The 21,368-nt window shown below is 40.9% G+C and overlaps 1 protein-coding gene across 12 annotated transcripts in view; it reads left to right on the top strand.

The window, feature by feature from the left end:
- Nucleotides 1–21,368, top strand: part of LOC129815188 (paired box protein Pax-7-like) — a 75,393-nt gene that overhangs the window by 23,462 nt on the left and 30,563 nt on the right. For 8 of the 12 annotated variants that reach the window (XM_055868694.1, XM_055868688.1, XM_055868691.1 and 5 more), the window contains exon 5: nucleotides 10,382–10,581. In XM_055868694.1, the coding sequence (XP_055724669.1) occupies nucleotides 10,382–10,581 (200 nt within the window). The remainder of the gene's footprint in view (nucleotides 1–10,381; nucleotides 10,582–21,368) is intronic. The other 4 variants (XM_055868695.1, XM_055868689.1, XM_055868692.1 and 1 more) reach the window with 1 other exon arrangement.

Raw genomic sequence — 21,368 nt, 5'->3', positions numbered from 1 at the left:
AGCTTTAGTCCTAAATGAATGAGGAGGGGGTTATAGTGAGTAGCTATGGGTCTCTAGATCATAGTACTCTTGTGGTATGAGATGTACAGTGATGCGAAGGATCTTTTCCCACTTACTTTTGAGTCTCTCGGGAGACACCTGCCCTTTGTCCTAAACCACCTGTTAAGCAGTGGACAGAACTGATTGTACGGTTTGAGAGAAGAGGGGAAGATCAATGTGTTGTAATTTAAGTATATTTATACAGTCAGAGCTTGGTTGAGCGTCCATTGTTGACTCTCAACCACACTCATAATCTAAATTGTGCAATAGTGTAACTGTACTTTTTTCATTTAGAGTAGTTACTTTTGTTTATTGCAAGCTGATTACAGTAGCCATACTAGTGGCTGTTGATCATCAACTCTAGATTCAATTTGTGACAAATGCCAAGCCAGGCTCTGAAAAGGTCACTGGTACCTGGGGAGATGATGATCATTCAAGTTGATTTCAGCATATTAACATTAGGTAGGTACATCCTTGCCATATTCTCATGTTGGAGCTGTTTTCTGGTTGGCGACAGGTAACTAACAGAGAAGATTCTTTATGAATTATTCTGCTAAATTAACCATTGAGTTTTTTATTTTGGTCTCTGGCTCATTGTCTTGCTGAGTGTGTAGTTCCTCTTGATGCTTGTTTTCATGGAGTACTGTAAGGTTTGTTATCATGGAGTACTATAAGGTTTGTTTTCATGGAGTACTATAAGGTTTGTTTTCATGGAGTACTATAAGGTTTGTTTTCATGGAGTACTATAAGGTTTGTTTTCATGGAGTACTGTAAGGTTTGTTTTCATGGAGTACTGTAAGGTTTGTTTTCATGGAGTACTATAAGGTTTGTTATCATGGAGTACTATAAGGTTTGTTTTCATGGAGTACTATAAGGTTTGTTTTCATGGAGTACTATAAGGTGTGTTTTCATGGAGTACTATAAGGTTTGTTTTCATGGAGTACTGTAAGGTTTGTTTTCATGGAGTACTATAAGGTTTGTTTTCATGGAGTACTATAAGGTTTGTTTTCATGGAGTACTGTAAGGTTTGTTTTCATGGAGTACTATAAGGTTTGTTTTCATGGAGTACTATAAGGTTTGTTTTCATGGAATACTGTAAGGTTTGTTATCATGGAGTACTATAAGGTTTGTTTTCATGGAGTACTATAAGGTTTGTTTTCATGGAGTACTATAAGGTTTGTTTTCATGGAGTACTGTAAGGTTTGTTATCATGGAGTACTGTAAGGTTTGTTATCATGGAGTACTATAAGGTTTGTTTTCATGGAGTACTATAAGGTTTGTTTTCATGGAGTACTATAAGGTTTGTTATCATGGAGTACTATAAGGTTTGTTTTCATGGAGTACTGTAAGGTTTGTTATCATGGAGTACTATAAGGTTTGTTTTCATGGAGTACTATAAGGTTTGTTATCATGGAGTACTATAAGGTTTGTTTTCATGGAGTACTATAAGGTTTGTTTTCATGGAGTACTATAAGGTTTATTTTCATGGAGTACTATAAGGTTTGTTTTCATGGAGTACTATAAGGTTTGTTTTCATGGAGTACTATAAGGTTTGTTTTCATGGAGTACTGTAAGGTTTGTTTTCATGGAGTACTATAAGGTTTGTTTTCATGGAGTACTGTAAGGTTTGTTTTCATGGAGTACTATAAGGTTTGTTTTCATGGAGTACTATAAGGTTTGTTTTCATGGAGTACTATAAGGTTTGTTTTCATGGAGTACTATAAGGTTTGTTTTCATGGAATACTGTAAGGTTTGTTATCATGGAGTACTATAAGGTTTGTTTTCATGGAATACTGTAAGGTTTGTTATCATGGAGTACTATAAGGTTTGTTTTCATGGAATACTGTAAGGTTTGTTATCATGGAGTACTATAAGGTTTGTTTTCATGGAGTACTATATGGTTTGTTTTCATGGAGTACTATAAGGTTTGTTTTCATGGAGTACTGTAAGGTTTGTTTTCATGGAGTACTGTAAGGTTTGTTATCATGGAGTACTATAAGGTTTGTTATCATGGAGTACTGTAAGGTTTGTTATCATGGAGTACTGTTAGGTTTGTTTTCATGGAGTACTGTAAGGTTTGTTATCATGGAGTACTATAAGGTTTGTTTTCATGGAGTACTATAAGGTTTGTTTTCATGGAGTACTATAAGGTTTGTTTTCATGGAGTACTATAAGGTTTGTTTTCATGGAGTACTGTAAGGTTTGTTTTCATGGAGTACTATAAGGTTTGTTTTCATGGAGTACTGTAAGGTTTGTTTTCATGGAGTACTATAAGGTTTGTTTTCATGGAGTACTGTAAGGTTTGTTTTCATGGAGTACTATAAGGTTTGTTTTCATGGAGTACTATAAGGTTTGTTTTCATGGAGTACTATAAGGTTTGTTTTCATGGAGTACTATAAGGTTTGTTTTCATGGAATACTGTAAGGTTTGTTATCATGGAGTACTATAAGGTTTGTTTTCATGGAATACTGTAAGGTTTGTTATCATGGAGTACTATAAGGTTTGTTTTCATGGAATACTGTAAGGTTTGTTATCATGGAGTACTATAAGGTTTGTTTTCATGGAGTACTATAAGGTTTGTTTTCATGGAGTACTATAAGGTTTGTTTTCATGGAGTACTGTAAGGTTTGTTTTCATGGAGTACTGTAAGGTTTGTTATCATGGAGTACTATAAGGTTTGTTATCATGGAGTACTGTAAGGTTTGTTATCATGGAGTACTGTTAGGTTTGTTTTCATGGAGTACTGTAAGGTTTGTTTTCATGGAGTACTGTAAGGTTTGTTTTCATGGAGTACTATAAGGTTTGTTATCATGGAGTACTATAAGGTTTGTTTTCATGGAGTACTATAAGGTTTGTTTTCATGGAGTACTATAAGGTGTGTTTTCATGGAGTACTATAAGGTTTGTTTTCATGGAGTACTGTAAGGTTTGTTTTCATGGAGTACTATAAGGTTTGTTTTCATGGAGTACTATAAGGTTTGTTTTCATGGAGTACTGTAAGGTTTGTTTTCATGGAGTACTATAAGGTTTGTTTTCATGGAGTACTATAAGGTTTGTTTTCATGGAATACTGTAAGGTTTGTTATCATGGAGTACTATAAGGTTTGTTTTCATGGAGTACTATAAGGTTTGTTTTCATGGAGTACTATAAGGTTTGTTTTCATGGAGTACTGTAAGGTTTGTTATCATGGAGTACTGTAAGGTTTGTTATCATGGAGTACTATAAGGTTTGTTTTCATGGAGTACTATAAGGTTTGTTTTCATGGAGTACTATAAGGTTTGTTTTCATGGAATACTGTAAGGTTTGTTATCATGGAGTACTATAAGGTTTGTTTTCATGGAGTACTATAAGGTTTGTTTTCATGGAGTACTATAAGGTTTGTTTTCATGGAGTACTGTAAGGTTTGTTATCATGGAGTACTGTAAGGTTTGTTATCATGGAGTACTATAAGGTTTGTTTTCATGGAGTACTATAAGGTTTGTTTTCATGGAGTACTATAAGGTTTGTTATCATGGAGTACTATAAGGTTTGTTTTCATGGAGTACTGTAAGGTTTGTTATCATGGAGTACTATAAGGTTTGTTTTCATGGAGTACTATAAGGTTTGTTATCATGGAGTACTATAAGGTTTGTTTTCATGGAGTACTATAAGGTTTGTTTTCATGGAGTACTATAAGGTTTATTTTCATGGAGTACTATAAGGTTTGTTTTCATGGAGTACTATAAGGTTTGTTTTCATGGAGTACTATAAGGTTTGTTTTCATGGAGTACTGTAAGGTTTGTTTTCATGGAGTACTATAAGGTTTGTTTTCATGGAGTACTGTAAGGTTTGTTTTCATGGAGTACTATAAGGTTTGTTTTCATGGAGTACTATAAGGTTTGTTTTCATGGAGTACTATAAGGTTTGTTTTCATGGAGTACTATAAGGTTTGTTTTCATGGAATACTGTAAGGTTTGTTATCATGGAGTACTATAAGGTTTGTTTTCATGGAATACTGTAAGGTTTGTTATCATGGAGTACTATAAGGTTTGTTTTCATGGAATACTGTAAGGTTTGTTATCATGGAGTACTATAAGGTTTGTTTTCATGGAGTACTATATGGTTTGTTTTCATGGAGTACTATAAGGTTTCTATGTTAAATCCATCCTCCAGTAGGACGACTGAATCATCTCCTATGGCTCTCCTAACTTGGCAACACTGAGGGACACACAGGGTAGTGCATTGAGGAGAAATACTGCCCCATTCTCTGAAAAATTTAAATGGAGAAGTTGTCAGCTATTTGATGTTGCTGCATGATCCCCACCCCTGAAAACATCCCTCCTCTCCAGTATGTGGGGTTGAATCCCATGCAGTCTTGGTGACAGGAAGAGATGTTTATATTCAGGCCTGGAGCAGGAGACAGCCGAGAGACAGATGGATGTCAGAGATAGCAGATCCCATCTCAGACATTTGCTACTTATCACAGGGCCTGTTTGCATAATTAGGTCTTTTGATATTCCTCCCCTCCGACTGACAAATAGTATAATTGCAACATCAACTACGACAAAAGGCATGCACAAAATAAACAAGCAAACATAAGTAGAGAGAAAAGATTGGATGTTATTTTCGTCCTGTGAGAATGAATGAAAAAAAGACTACCAGTAAACAAAATGTGCTGTCAGTCACAGTCAACTGGTGTGACTGGGTGCTCTGAGGCTGGTCCTGTGAATGCCTGCAGAACACTGAGCGTGAGGCCTGATTGTAATTAAGCTGGAACTAATATGCTTTTCAAAATGAGCCATTATGAGCTAATGCTGCACTGCCAAAGCCCTGTCTGTTTTTGTCCCTCTGTCTTGGGTAGTTTGGAAAGGTATAGCTGTTATTGAGGCCATTGGTTCTGGTATCAGAAACACCCTGCATGGGGCAGGGAGGAGGATACACACCATAGTGTTGAGCTAATACTGACTCAGAGGCAATCTGAGAGACGAAGAATGATGCTTCCACCCCATGTGTCATCATGGAGGCTTCTTCATCACCTGTTATCCTTAAATACCTCACAGGTTTAACATGCATAGTACAAGTATCAATTTCTGACCTATGTTTTCAATATTTTACCTAAATATTCACTGACACAATGTTGATGTGATTATATTGGTTAAAATTTGACCATATTAGACATGTTGGCATTGAGGAATGTTGTGTTGCCATGTTGAAGCGTTACTATTAGCCTCCTGTGTTGTAGTGTTGCGGTGATCAGTTATAGCTGTGGGTGTTGGAGAGTAGCTTAGATTCCGTTTTTTGTGATCATTTTCTAGACTGTCATTATATGTTTTCTCTGTCCCCTTCAGTGCTAATAGACATTGCTATTGTATGGCTTGTCGTTTATTACAGCATAATGTTCTTGTGGAGCATTGGAGCCAGCAGTCTTTATTGACTGTACAGCCTTGGACAGCAATCCATCTAAGGTCCATCTAAGCCATATTACCTCAGCCTCTCTCCCAGGGGGAAAAGAGAGAGTAGGGGCTCCTCAGAAGGAGGATGGGAGAAAGAGAAGAACAGAGTCCATAGGGTTAGCGGGCTGTCCGGGAGGGGGTTTGGAGAGGTTTGCGTGATGAGTATTCCATCTGCCTGCAGTCTGAGCTCTGAGCAGACCGTGGGGTCAGCAGTGAGGAGCATCAGGAGAGAGGGAGGACCGTCTTTAAACCTCACACTAAACTCACCGCTAAACTATTAACCAACTGCTCAGCTTCTCAGAGACAAGACCACTTTTGTTGGTTGTGTTCTGACCTGAGTTGACATTCTGTCTGACTATGGATATTGTTAGAAATAGTAGTACTTTGTGAAAAAGCTGTGATTTTGAGAGAGATAACAGAGAGCTTAAACAATCTCTTTGGGAAACATATGGTGCCATTTATAAGTAAAGAGATTAAATTAAAGTATGTCAGTAAAACAACTGGCTCTTCCGGTATAATATGTTTACTTGTCTCCCCTTTTTACTTGAAACGTCAATACCTGGTTCATTTCTGTTTAAACAAAGCTGTATTTTTAAATCAATATTGAGCAAGCCCTCTGAGGGCCCTGAAGGAGGATACACGGCTGTCTAATCATACCCACTGGATGGGATACATAATTAGGCCCTAATTGCTATGATAACTGATGAGGCAAGGCACGAGTGCTTTATCAATATCCCCAGAACCTTCCAATGGAATTACAGCTGAGGCATTATACCCAAGTCTAATCAGGATGTACCTTATTGTTTTAAAGCAGCAAGAAGTGTTCGAGAATTGACCTCAACGCCCACAGGGATTGAGTTTATTCCAAGGTAGTAGGCTAATCATCCACCGTTTTGTCCTGTATCAACATTGACAGATTTGTAAACCAAGGAGACATGTGTTATTCAAATTCAAAAGCTTTGTTGTCTGGGAAACAGATAGTAAGTGTTTATTCTTCCATAATTTAGGCCGAGAGGCACTGCATCTATAAATATCAAACAACCATTAAATAAAAATATTTGGTGCAGAGCCCGGGAGCGTTACCGATAGATCACGGGCTCTGCACCAAATAGTTTGGGAGAAAGCGTTTCTCCACAAACTCTTTTGTTCTATAGACTATCTCTCGTTTTTTGTTCTTTACCCTTCTCTCCTTCTGGACTGTAAATATATGATGCAATCCAGTCACAAGGCCGGGGTTCAGTCCCCGTGTCGACCCTTCCTACTGCTCTCCTGCTTGCCTGTCTCCCCCTTTGTTTCCAGCTGTTTGAATAAAGTATAACATGTTAGACATATTTAAATGAAACGATGTGGATACTGTGTAATCCACCCAGTGTCATTATATTTCGACTTGTTTGTTTATGTAGATAGTCTTATGTTGTCTGCTGAAGGGTTTTACCTGAGAATAGGGTGGCCAGTAAAATATGTTAACCAGACAGCCATGCAACTCTGTGTTGCACCAACAATGAGAGGAACCATACAGTGCATTTAACTGAAATTCTGTTTCTGTCACAGCCCATTTTGGTACATGTGGGGGCCCCAGTGTTGTTGATTAATCTTGGCATCCCGTTCAGAAAAATGTGGTCTGGATAGAGATGAGGTTTGCTTCTCACAACCCTGTTTCCCAAACTCACTACTAATAGGGCTGTTGACCTTCACCGAGAGCTTGCTGCTTGCTGCCTTTAGTTCATGCACACAAACAGACGTGTTGGCTGCGTGTGCCACGACACATGTCACTATAACCAGGGCTGAATGACAGGTGGCAGTACATACTCATTAGTCCTGTTTGTCATGCAGTTTGTTTGTAAATCCTTTGCAAAATGCTAACATTGGAGTATAGGGGGAGGATTCTGTTTTGAAATGTTTTAAGTACTGGCTAGCCTATATCCACTTACGCAACTTTTCATCCGATCACATAGATACACAAAGGAAGAGAAATATGAGCAAAATAGAATAACTCAAGTAGAATTGTGTGGTGTCTGTTTGGTTTTAAACCGCTGAGCAGCCCTCCGCTCTGCCCGCATGCCCCCCGTAGGACACAGAGGTGACTTTGAAAAGTGATCTATAGACCGCTGTGCCGGTCTCAAGTGTTGTCACGGCGAGTTAGAGGCAAATTGCTATGCGCATCCTCATGAAAACCAACAAAGGGATATGCCGTATATGTACATATTCAACATTGTATGTTCAAGGCTGTTCTCTGCAAAAGTGGGAGCCAGTGTTGCAGAATCAATCTTTATTAAAAAGGGTTAGACGAAAGAATTGATTTAATGAATGCGGCCTCATGTCCTGCGGCCGCATGTAATCCGCAGAGAATCGTTGAGCGTGAGCTCAGTGGGACAAAAAGACGTTCTCAGAAGACTCATCGAGTGGCCTGTAATGATAGTCTCCATATAATCCCATAATTCCTTGTTTAATTAAACTCCAGAGCCGGCCTTGAGACCCAGCCAGATTTGGTTGCTCTTTTATTCTCACAGTTGTTATTTGAAGGCTATTTGGCTTCAATTTGTCTATGTGGTATGCTGAAACATTCGAGAGGGCTTTGTTGAACTGAGCTTAGTTGTGCCCATAGCCAATACAGGCGATTCACCTGGGCTAACTTTCAGAAGATCATTATGGTTGTCATTCTTGTTGGGGAGAAAGCGTTTCTCCACAAACTCTTTTGTTCTATAGACTATCTCTCGTTTTTTGTTCTTTACCCTTCTCTCCTTCTGGACTGTAAATGTATGATGCAATCCAGCTAGGCCTAGAGCAACACTGGCTTGTCAATGTCTCAATGAGCACAGTTGTGAAAATATGCATTTTAGAACAGGAAATGAAAAGGGCCATGTAGTTTGAATAGACATGCAGAGGAGGTGAAAATGATGCAATTTCCTAAATTCAGTTATAATGGTAATGTGCTGTGGTAATACGTATTCGCTGTCAGAAACATTCCTCTTGGCCAGGATTGGATGGCTTTGTGCAGTATCTATATTCCTCTGGCGAAAATGCAGCAGCTTAGTTGAATGCATAAAAGTACTGTAAGATATATTGTAATTCATTTATTGACAGCAGTATCATAGAAAGACAGAATATGGGACTGAATGGTTCTGGTGTGATATTGTTGTAGTGTTCTGTATATTATGGCTGTACTGTTTTTTTAGCAGCAGTGTGCCCTGGGCCATTATGAGAGAATAGTGTGGTGAGGAACAGCAAGGTGGCCTGGGTAGATTAACCCTTCCATCCAGCGCCCCCTCCCCTCCTGCCCCCAACCGCCTGCGGCCCTCTGCCTCCAGCCTCTGGCGCCTCTCTCCCCCGCTCTCTCTCTCTCTCAGGCAGGTTTGGGTATCAAGGCTCTTATATATTGTATAAACATCCACAGATTAAGATAATATTTGCTCTGTTGTGCTCGGAGAGAGGGAAAGCTGTCATTTGAAGCTTCTTTGCAGCCTCTCCCCCTCAAGCGACCAAGCCTCTGATGTGGGTTGTGCCCCTAAACCACAAAAAGTGGCTTTTAGGGCTTGTATTGACCATTTCAGGGTTTCATCCATCCTTTTTATTAGGGCCGGGATGATACCAGTACCGCGATACTCGTTAGTATCGTGACAAAGAAACAAAGCACAAAGTTGATTTCACTTCTTTAGGAAAACAGCCCTAATGTTGGAAACAAAAATCATTATGTTGTCATCCAGAGTCACATTTATTTAGCCATGTGTAACGGTTGTCCTCCTCCTCTTCATCCGAAGAGGAGGAACAGGGATTGAACCAAAATGCAGCGGAGTTTGAAGACATGATTTATTAAAGAAAACACGAAAAACACGAACTTGACTAAACTAACAAAACAACAAACGGTGTAGACAGACCTGGACGACGAACTCACATAAACGCACGAACAGGGAAAATAGCCTACACATAAAAATGACGAATAACAAAACAAACCGAACAGTCCCGTATGGTGCGACAAACACAGACACAGGAGACAACCACCCACAACGAACACTGTGAAACAACCTACCTAAATATGACTCTCAATTAGAGGAACGCCAAACACCTGCCTCTAATTAAGAGCCATACCAGGCAACCCTAAACCAACATAGAAACAGACAACATAGAATGCCCACCCAAACTCACGTCCTGACCAACAAACACATACAACAAACTAACAGAAATAGGTCAGGAACGTGACACCATGGAAAAAATATTGTGATACTGGTATTGTCACAGCCCTACTTTTTATTGCCTTTTTCAATGATTTAGGTTAATTAACAAAAAATTTGACTTTTTATTGCCTTTTTCAATGATTTAGGTTAATTAACAAAAAATGTTACTCATTGCTGTCAGAAGAGAGGCTTGAGGGTAAACACAGACACAGCAGCCCATCTGTAAATAGCACACCCAACTACCTCATGCCCATGTTGTTATCATTTTTTTTGCTCTTTTGCACACCAGTATCTCTACCTGCACATCATGATCTGCACATCTATCACTCCAGTTTGAATGCTAAATTATAATTATTTCGCCACTATGGCCTATTTATTGCCTTACTTCCCTAACCTTACTACATTTGCACACACTGTATATAGATTTTTCTTTTGTGTTTTTGACTGTACGTTTGTTTATCGCATGTGTAACTCTGTGTTGTTGTTTTTGTCGCACTGCTTTTCTTTATCTTGACCAGGTCGCAGTTGTAAATGAGAACTTGTTCTCAACTGGCCTACCTGGTTAAATAAAGGTTAAATAAAAAATAAATAAATAAAGACAACTGAGGAGATAAATAACTAACCAATAAAATGGACTTCCCTTCCATTGTTACTAAATTCCCTTGTATTATTTTAGTGCATTTCCTAGTATTAACTGAGCTGGCTCTTCCCCTCTTCTCCCTCTTCCCCTTTGGCCCAGGTAATCGTACAGACGAGGGTTCAGACGTGGAGTCGGAGCCGGACCTTCCCTTGAAGAGGAAGCAGCGTCGAAGCCGCACCACCTTCACAGCCGAGCAGCTGGAGGAGCTGGAGAAGGCCTTTGAGAGGACACACTACCCAGACATCTACACCAGGGAAGAGCTGGCCCAGAGGACCAAGCTCACTGAGGCCCGCGTACAGGTTAGTTAGACACACAAACAATCAACGCACACTCTGTCATGGCTGCTGAGCATTATCCAGGTGTTTATCACACTAATCTAAAGCACTGTTTTCCTGTACAGTCATGGCCAAAAGTTTTGAGAATGACACAAATATAAATTTCCACACAGTTTGCTGCTTCACTGTCTTTAGATATTTTTGTCAGATGTTACTATGGAATACTGAATTATAATTACAAGCATTTCATAAGTGTCAAAGGCTTTTATTGACAATTACATGAGGTTGATGCAAAGAGTCAATATTTGCAGTGTTGACCCTTCTTTTTCAAGACCTCTGCAATCCCCCCTGGTATGCTGTCAATTAACTTCTGGGCCACATCCTGACTGATGGCAGCCCATTCTTGCATAATCAATGCTTGGAGTTTGTCAGAATTTGTGGGTTTTTGTTTGTCCACCCACCTCTTGAGGATTGACCACAAGTTCTCAATTCAATGGGATTAAGGTCTGGGGAGTTTCCTGGCCTTAGACCCAAAATATCGATGTTTTGTTCCCCGAGCCACTTAGTTATCACTTATGCCTTATGGCAAGGTGCTCCATCATGCTGGAAAAGGCATTGTTCGTCACCGAACTGTTCCTGGATGGTTGGGAGAAGTTGCTCTCGGAGGATGTGTTGGTACCATTCTTTATTCATGGCTGTGTTCTGAAGCAAAATTCTGAGTGAGCCCACTCCCTTAACTGAGAAGCAACCCCACACATGAATGGTCTCAGGATGCTTTACTGTTGGCATGACACAGGACTGATGGTAGCGCTCACCTTGTCTTCTCTGGACAAGGTTTTTTCCGGATTCCCCAAACAATCGGAAAGGGGATTCATCAGAGAAAATGACTTTACCCCAGTCCTCAGCAGTCCAATCCCTGTACCTTTTGCAGAATATCAGTCTGTCCCTGATGTTTTTCCTGAAGAGAAGTGGCTTCTTTGCTGCCCTTCTTGACACCAGGCCATCCTTCAAAAGTCTTCGCCTCACTGTGCATGCAGATGCACTCACACCTGCCTGCTGCCATTCCTGAGCAAGCTCTGTACTGGTGGTGCCCCGATTCTGCAGCTGAATCAACATTAGGAGACGGTCCTGGCGCTTGCTGGACTTTCTTGGGTGCCCTGAAGCCTTCTTCACAACAATTGAACCGCTCTCCTTGAAGTTCTTGATGATGCGATAAATGTTTGATTTAGTTGCAATCTTACTGGCAGCAATATCCTTGCCTGTGAAGCCCTTTTTGTGCAAAGCAATGATGACCGCACATGTTTCCTTGCAGGTAACCATGATTGACAGAGGAAGAACAATGATTCCATGCACCACCCTCCTTTTGAAGCTTCCAGTCTGTTATTCAAACTCAATCAACATGACAGAGTGATGTCCAGCCTTGTCCTCGTCAACACTCACACCTGTATTAACGAGTGAATCACTGACATGATGTCAGCTGGTCTTTTTGTGGCAGGGCTGAAATGCGGTGGAAATGTTTTTTGGGGATTCAGTTCATTTGTATGGCAAAGAGGGACTTTGCAATTAATTGGAATTAATCTGATCACTCTTCATAACATTCTGGAGTATATGCAAATTGCCATCATACAAACTGAGGCAACAGACTTTGTGAAAATTTATATTTGTGTCATCCTCAAAACTTTTGGCCACAACTGTACATGACAAACTTCAGTTTTTATATCCTGCTATAGTCTTACGAAATAATAAATAAAAATCTACCCATCTACACAACTTACTCCACATTTTTATTTTAAATTATAAAAGAAGGCATCTTGATTGCGTATGTCTTCACACCCCAGAGAAAAACTAACACTGTCATAGTTTTATTGGGGGGGACAATTATACAACTTTTAATGGCAACGACACCAGAATGGCTTTCCTAGAGGTGTTGAATCTGCTTCAAAATCGGAGGCAAAGTTTAATATAGCTTCCAATCAATGATTCCCATCCAAATGTACTGAGCTTGAACAATTTTGACAAAAGCAATGGATATACTGTATGTTGCCCTAAGAGTTGTGCAAAATTGGTATCATCTTATTCAAAATGATGAACAGCTGTAATGGCTGCCCAAGGTTCTTCCTTCAAGTATTAACTCTGGGGTGTGAAGACATACGCAATCAAGACATCTTCATTGTATTCACTTGGAACATTTTCTTTAACCTCTCTTTCATTTCGGAACTGTGGAGTATGTTGTGTAGATCGGAAGCAAAACAAATCCCATTGAATTCCTTTTAGATGTAATTTTAAGGCAGCAAAATTTGAAGATTGTGCAAGAGGTATGTAGAGTTACTAGCGACAATATTCATTCATCCAAGTGCAGGTCTTTTTTACCCATATTTTACCTCCTCACCTCACCTGGGAGTTGTGTCTGTGAGTCCTCGACAGGGGAGGCTCTATTTCTCTACACCCAAGACTCCACTCAGGACCTGCCTGACAGCTTGTGTACCATGTGGTTTTATGTAACACTAAAGGAAAATACAGTAGAGTTATAGCAGCAGCTGTTCAGAAGGGAGGGAGGGAGAGAAAGAGAGAGAAAGAGAGAGAGGAGAAGAGAAAGAGAGCGAGACAAAGAGAGGGAGAGAGAGAGGAAATGCGTTCCTGATGGATTTCTCATTTCGGCCTTTGGCCAGCATCTCTCACTTTCAAGCCTGCCGCCGCTTGAAAAACCATGTGCATATCATGGAGGGTCCCTCATCCTCTCCAGGGACCTCATGCCCTGACAACAACATTAATCAATCAGATGCTAGTAAAAAAGGGCAACCCTCTCTTCTTACCACAACCCCTCGCTCACTCCCCTTGAACCTCCCAAACTCTGAACCACCCCGCGCGCTAACTGTTCCTCACACTCCAAACATGCGGTTAGGGGTAACTGATTCCACACATTGTCTGTCTAGCAAACCGTCCAAACAGAAAGTTGTCTAACTGGTTACTGCAACACTCAGTGGAGGATGCTGAGAGATTTATCTCATGCATATTTTCTTGCGCTATATTACATTTCAGAATGTTTCAAATATGCTTATGAGGCAAAATTGAACATGAGATTGGGAAGGTCTTTCAGTTATTATTTGATTAATCTCTTGTTCTGAAGATTCTCCTCCATTACAGTGTAAAGGATGTCTCATGAAATACATTTGGAAAAGACATGCATGTCTAATATATTTTGAGCTATGACAGATGGGTTACAATGCTTCGTATTTACAATGTCATTTGGTCAAATTTTTGAATTTAGACCTTGTAGAGTGGAGCTTGTGAAGCTCATTGTGATTGGTCTCGAAGATGAAAAGATCCAGCAAACCTGTGTAAGATTGGTGGAGCAGAGTGCCATGTAGGCTAGAGCAGGGGTTCCCAAATAGTTTATTTTTAGGGGACCACTGTAGCGAAAGTTGTCGGGAGAAGGAGAGGAGGACCAAAGTGCATCGTGGTACGTATCCATAATACTTTTAATCAAAAATGAATACACGAACAAAAACAACAAAACGACCAACGAACAGTTCTGACAGGTGCAACAAACACTAACCAGAAAATAACCACCCACAAACACAAGTGGGAAAACAGGCTACCTAAGTATGGCTCTCAATCAGAGACAACGATAGACAGCTGCCTCTGATTGAGAACCATACCAGGCCAAACACATAGAAACAGAAAACCTAGACCTACAACATAGAATACCCACCCACATCACACCCTGACCAAACTAAAAATAGAAACATACAAAGCAATCTACGGTCAGGGCGTGACAACCACTTTAGCGATAGCAAATTTATTATGGACCCCCTCATAATATCAGAAAAACAACCTACTTCAGAGTGTATATGCTTTTTTACTATGACTTCTGCAGTGCATGGCTGCACTAATTCAGACTCAGGCTCTGGGATTTTTTTTTTTTAAACCCCCCCTCTTTGCATCAGAGTGAAAATGTTGCAGTTTTAAAGCTAATTTCCTGCAATTCTACACATTTTGCCATGGGACAGAGAGAAAATAGTGCCGTTTTAAAACTTAAATTACAGTGCATTATGTGAACAACAATAATGGGTGGGGGGAATACAAGAATACTTTTTGGGGGAAAATACTTATCATTGATGGAGTACTGTGGATACCAATATCCCTGTGAGCCTCCCAGGCCCATGTGCATCTAAGGGTTAAGAACATCCATTTTGGATGAATAATATTACATTGTATTGTATCGCACCCTCTAAACTTTTTTCACTGATCCAAAATTCAGTTAATCAGTTGTTTAATACACATAAAAATACCAATCATTTAGATCTACCCCACTGGGAACCCTTGGGCTACAGAGCCCAGACAGAGAGACAGAGGTGTCTTGTCCATGTTCCAGGCACTTCACAACCATATTTGTAGGTCAATTACATTGACATTTCAGAGAGAATCCCTTCAGGCATTTGCCTCTTTCGAGTATTTCTGGAAATTTCTGGTAATTTGAAGTCTAAAAATGAAGAAAGAAAACAAACAGGGTTGAAAACTAAAAGGACACTTTTCTCTCCTGCGAGATAATAGAGCTAAATGATGTCATGTGAAAACCTGAGGTATTTAAATCATGGACATCATTTGTTAACTTCTTATGGCTGAGTATTGAGTAGCTTGGATGAAAGGTGCACAGAGGTGCCCATAGTAAACTGCCTGCTCCTCAGTCCCAGTTGCTAATATATGCATATTATTATTCGTATTGGATAGAAAACATTCGGAAGTTTCTAAAACTGTTTGAATGATGTCTGTGAGTATAACAGAACCCTGAGAAAAAAATCCAAACAGGAAGTGGGAATTCTGAGGTTGGTAGATTTTCAACACAGCCCCTATTGAACAAACAGTGGGACATGGATGAGTTTGCACTTCCTACGGCTTCCACTAGATGTCAACAGTCTGTAGAACCTTGTCTGATGCCTCTACTGTGTAGTGGGGCTGAAGGAGACAGGTAATAGTCAGGTCTACCATGACCTGGCCATGCTCTGACCATGCGCGTTCACGTGAGAGGGAGCTCTGTTCCATCACACATCTGAAGTCAATGTAATTCTCCGGTTGGAACGTTACCGAAGATTTATGTTAAAAACATTCTAAAGATTGATTCAATACATCGTTTGACATGTTTCTACTGACTGTTACGGAGCTTTTAGTGAACGCGCTTTCTGACTTTGGATTTGTTTACCATAAAACGCTAGCAAAAATAGCTATTTTGACATAAATTATGGACATTACCGAACAAAACAACAAAACACATTTATTGTGGCTGTGGGAGTCCTGGGAGTGCATTCCGACGAAGATCAGCAAAGGTAAGTGAAGATTTATAATGCTTTTTATGAGTTTTGTTGACTGCACAATTTGGCGGGTAACTGTATGGCTTCCTTTTGTGGCTGAACGCTGTTCTCAGATTATTGAATATTGTGCTTTTGCCGTAAAGCTTTTTGAAATCTGACAGAGCGGTTGCATTAAGAACAAGTGTATCTTTAATTCTATGTAAAACATGTATCTTTCATCAAAGTTTATGATGAGTATTTATGTTATTTGACGTGGCTTTCTGCAATTTCTCCGGATATTTTGGAGGCATTTATGAACATGGCACCAATGTAAACTGAGGTTTTTGGATATAAATATGAGCTTTATCGAACAAAATATATATGTATTGTGTAACATGAAGTCCTATGAGTGTCATCTGATGAAGATCATCAAAGGTTAGGGATTAATTTTATCTCTATTTCTGCTTGTTGTGACTCCTGTCTTTGGCTGGAAAAATGACTGTGTTTTTTTGTGATTTTGCGGTGACCTAACATAATGGTTTGTGGTGCTTTCGCTGTAAAGCCTATTTGAAATCGGACACTTTGGTGGGATTAACAACAAGATTAACTTTAAAATGGTATAAGATACATGTATGTTTGAGGAATTTTAATTATGAGATTTCTGTTGTTTGAATTTGGCGCCCTGCACTTTCATTGGCTGTTGTCATATCATCCTGTTAAAGGGATTGCAGCCATAATTAATGCAGTTTTCCTCATCATCTAATTTTGAAACGCTTTGAAAGTCTCCAAAGATCAAATCAAACTTAATTTTCTGAGAAGGTCACCTCTGAGTGGTTAACCAAAGTAAATAATGACCATCGGTCTTCAATGTTGCTCAGCGGTTTGGCAAGGTGGTTGGGAGGAGGATTTAGGACGGACTATGGAGCCCATTGTAGCGTTGTTTCTTTTTCAGGAGTCATGTGTGGTTTTTTCATTGGCTCTGCTAGAGCACTGCCCCATTGCATCTGAACACCAAAGACTTACCCTGCTCCTCATCAACCTGCTAAAGTCCTCAGACACATCCTCAATAAACAACCACACTGACCACTGGAGACATGTTGATATAAGAACAACTTGGTGAAGCCTATTCTCTAAAACTAATCCAAATTGAATCAATACATTTAAAAAAGCCACAGGCTGGATTTTGGTGTGTGAACTTGACAGTTTTAGTGTCAGTGCGTTTTGAAGATGTCAGCCAGCTGGGTTTTCACGTAGGTACCCAAATGGTCCATCTCTGGGCAGGACTGAAGAACCTTTGGCCTGAGAGCTGACCTGCTCCAGCACAGCTGCAATGACGCATCTTCCAGATGTCAACGAGTTGGGGAGGCTGAGAAGGCAGTGCGGTGAGGGAGAAACCCAGCAGTAGGATTTGAGGTGGTGGTTAGGGCTTACCCTGTTAGTTGTTTTTGATCTCTAGGTGATCATCTATAAAGCACTGTGTGTGGTATACACTGCAGTCAGTAAAAGTACTATTATCTGTGAGGGTATATGTGCCCACTCCAAGCGGAGAGGTCTTGTGTCGAAGGTTGCTCAGGAGGACTCCTGGTTTAACGAGAAGTGACAAGTGTTTGGTTTACCAGTGACTCCACAGCCCAAACTCACTGCCCCATAAACTCAGCCAACCCAAACCCCCTCTCCTCCCTTCCCCTGCCTGCCATCTTGTGTCACACTATCTCATCCATCTTCATCAGGCCCACCACCCCCTAAAACACAGCTCCCAGCAGCTTACCAGCAGCCCTTTCCCGGCCCCACCACTGTTTTATCACCCCAACTGACAAATTGCGGGATCTGATCCATATCTCACAGCCATTAGTTCCAGGTTACCCGTCCCTATAAATCTAGCTACCTGTCTCCTGTTCTGAGCACCCCACTCTCTGTGCTGCCATTCGGCATTTGAAATAAAACACTCATTCCTGACTGGATCAGGCAGTGGAGTCCTTCCAAAGACTATTAAGAAGAGAAAAGAGCATCACTTGTGTCTATCCTTCAGAAGTTTGGGCCAGGTGGAGGGGGGTTGCTGTTGAGCGAGGGAGGGAGGGTAGAGAACAGAGGGAGGGAGGGAGGCCAGAGCCTGGGCCTTAGCGCTGTAAATCAGTGCTCCTCTCCTCCTCACACATGAAGTGAATTACATTCTCTTCTATTTAGGCTGAAGTTTTTACGAGGCCGACTCTACCTCTTCTGAGGAGACTCATCTGAGCGGTGGCGGCGCTGGCTGGCTCGCTTAGCGAATCTGTCACATAGCTCCCCTTTCATTACCAATAAACATTTTGCATGTAGCTATTATAGTTAGAGGGATCTAATAAGGTATAAGCATAGTCTTTTATGAAGCGTAGAAATCAATTTGGGAAGACATTTTTCTCTATCTGGAGAGTGCGCTAGGCTTCTGATGCTAGCCGACACAGAGAGTCGAGGATCCTGCTCTGTTTGTCTCTGTGGTGCCCTGTCTCTGATCTCTGAGGCCTCTATGGAGAGGCTGAGGAGAGATCCCAGCACTACCTCATAGTGTCACAGGATAGATTATAGACTATCTATTGAATGTCTTATTTTCATGTTGAACAACCAAATCTTGCAGAGTTCCATCTTGACCCATCTTGTCAATCCCCCAAAACTGAAAGGGACATATTGTCACACATTCATCAAAGACAGATATATTCCATTTATGTACTTTAGGATAAACACAATGACGTCACAGAGATGTATCATGAAATAGAGATTTACCAGGTTGTTTCTATGCTAGGTGATTACCAATGGCAGGAGAGAATGGCATAGTAGGATTCAGTAGTAACAATAGCAGAGCCCACCCAACCCAACAGGCATCCATGTTCCCACCAGTCTGGTTTTATGTCGGTTCCATAAAGGAATGGATAGGGTTTATGTAGATTGTGGAGGAGAAATTGTTGCAATGCATCCATGTGAATGTTCGAACAGTTTCTTATTATTAGAATTTAAATGACTTTCCTTCAGTCCCTCTGTATTCCTGATACTTATCGAGCTAATCCCACTCTCCTCTCAAATTCACACTCCCAGCCTCTCTAATTAGCATAGTGTCAGTCTGGCAGGCAGGCAGAGAGAGAAACAGCCAGAGCTGAGTGGGTAGCGCATGGTTTAAAACCGATGAGGATTTCTATGTTGTTTCGCCTCTTTGCACTACTGTGTTCATTGTGTTTGTGGAGTGCACCATTGAGAATACATGAGCAGAAGGGTTCATCCTTGTTTTTGTAGCGCATAGTTCACTTTGTGAAATGTACACGTGGCACCGTTGTCTTAAGAAACGTAGAATTGTTACAATAACTTTAAATAAAGACAATTAGATCCTATTTGAGACAAAGGGTTTGAATGCAATGTAATGTCATGCATTGCAGTGTTGTGCTAGTGTTATCGTAGATCAATGATAAGGGAATGGGATCCTCAGCTCTGTAGAGTCCATTGTGTTGTGTTAGTGAGTGAGGTCTAGAGAAATGGTGGAATACAGACCCAGGTCACCCTCTCAGATAAGAGATTACATCCCACTAGGCAAAGACACTAGATCAACTTCTAATTTTCATTTAAATTTGGTTGAGTTGTCAACTAACAAGAATTCAAAGTGAAATCAACAAGAAAATGTACAATGTCATTGGATTTAGGTTGGGTGAAAAAAATGCTAAATGCCCTTTTTTTTACCCAATTAGTTTTCCACATTGATTCAATGTCATCACATTGATTATTTGTGTTGAAATGAATTGGAAACCATGTTGGTTAACAATGTTTGCCCAGTGGGATTAAAGGATACACTGTATATGTGACACTGCCAAATCAAAAGTACAGAAAAGCAACTGCTGTTAACACATCTCTCTCCAGACCTTCACTTCACTAGACTCGGGGACATGTTTCCAGGACCTTCAACTTGCCTGACGTTCGTTCCAGCCTTCATTTCCCCCAACCCCCCCTACCCCCCTTTGGTCTCCCTCCACTAAGCTCTAGTCCTAAGAGATGTGGTTGTGCCCCAGGTTTTCTACCATCCCCCCATCCTCCAACTTCCTCCAGTATCTTGCAGGGATACTGAACATAGTCCATGTTAGTCCAAGTGTAGAGGAAGCCAGGCAACCAGCAAAACTCTTACACTGGCAAAACAGGACAGAGATGGACGCTGTAGTAGCAGACTTTGAGGTGAAATGGAGGAGGGATGAAGCTCTCTCTCTGTAGTGTAGAGGAATTCAACCGGATTGGGGAGAGCAGTGGAGAATCTGTGGTCCAAGGTGACTTTGTGATCGGGTTCCAGAGTACAGCTTCAAATCCTCCTCCTGTTTGTGTTGTGTGTCGCATATTTGTCTGTGTGTGTCGCATATTTGTCTGTGTGTGTCGCATGTTTGTCTGTGTGTGTCGCATGTTTGTGTTGTGTGTGTCGCATGTTTGTCTGTGTGTGTCGCATATTTGTCTGTGTGTGTCGCATGTTTGTCTGTGTGTGTCGCATATTTGTCTGTGTGTGTCGCATGTTTGTCTGTGTGTGTCGCATGTTTGTCTGTGTGTGTCGCATGTTTGTCTGTGTGTGTCGCATGTTTGTCTGTGTGTGTCGCATATTTGTCTGTGTGTGTCGCATGTTTGTCTGTGTGTGTCGCATGTTTGTCTGTGTGTGTCGCATATTTGTCTGTGTGTGTCGCATATTTGTCTGTGTGTGTCGCATGTTTGTCTGTGTGTGTCGCATATTTGTCTGTGTGTGTCGCATATTTGTCTGTGTGTGTCGCATATTTGTCTGTGTGTGTCGCATATTTGTCTGTGTGTGTCGCATGTTTGTCTGTGTGTGTGCACTCGTGCGCATGCATATGTGCGTGCATGCCTGTGTGTGTTTGTGTGCCTGTTTATCTCAGTGTCTGCTGTTGTAGAGCTGCTGGAGAAAACATTCCATCTCCTCTGAATCAGCAGTGACGCATGGCCCCCTCTCGCCCAACAATACAGTATTGACCTGGTCACATTGGGCCCAATGTTTGCCAGCGTTAACTCGATAGCGGTGCAGCCTTTGGCATTTTAGTTGACTTGAGTAGCTAGGCGTCGCAGCGGGCTTGTTCAAAGCCTCGGAGTAAATTCACTTAGACAAATGCGCTTCACAGACTCCCCTCTCATTAAAGTGGATGGGTGACAATGGGGGCCGCAGGGCATGGGAGGCAGATGTTGAGACATCACCATGCACCACTCTGAACATCCTATTATGTCATTATAGACTGACATGAGGAGGGGAGGGACATTCTATCAGAAAATGTTGTAAATTGTGTATCGGAGGATTTCATAACAGTGTTAAGAAAGACCAGAAATGTACAGTTTCATAATGTGTTTTGTGAGAGAGAAAGAGAGACAGAGAGAAAGAGAGACAGAGAGACAGAGAGAAAGAGAGACAGAGAGACAGAGAGACAGAGAGAAAGAGAGACAGAGAGAAAGAGATACAGAGAGACAGAGAGAAAGAGAGACAGAGAGAAAGGGAGACAGAGAGAAAGAGAGACAGAGAGAAAGAGA

Source organism: Salvelinus fontinalis, chromosome 18, assembly GCF_029448725.1.
Source record: "Salvelinus fontinalis isolate EN_2023a chromosome 18, ASM2944872v1, whole genome shotgun sequence".
Taxonomy (NCBI): Eukaryota; Metazoa; Chordata; class Actinopteri; order Salmoniformes; family Salmonidae; genus Salvelinus; species Salvelinus fontinalis.
The sequence above is the reverse complement of the archived record's forward strand: the minus strand, read 5'-3'. Positions and strand labels throughout refer to the sequence as shown.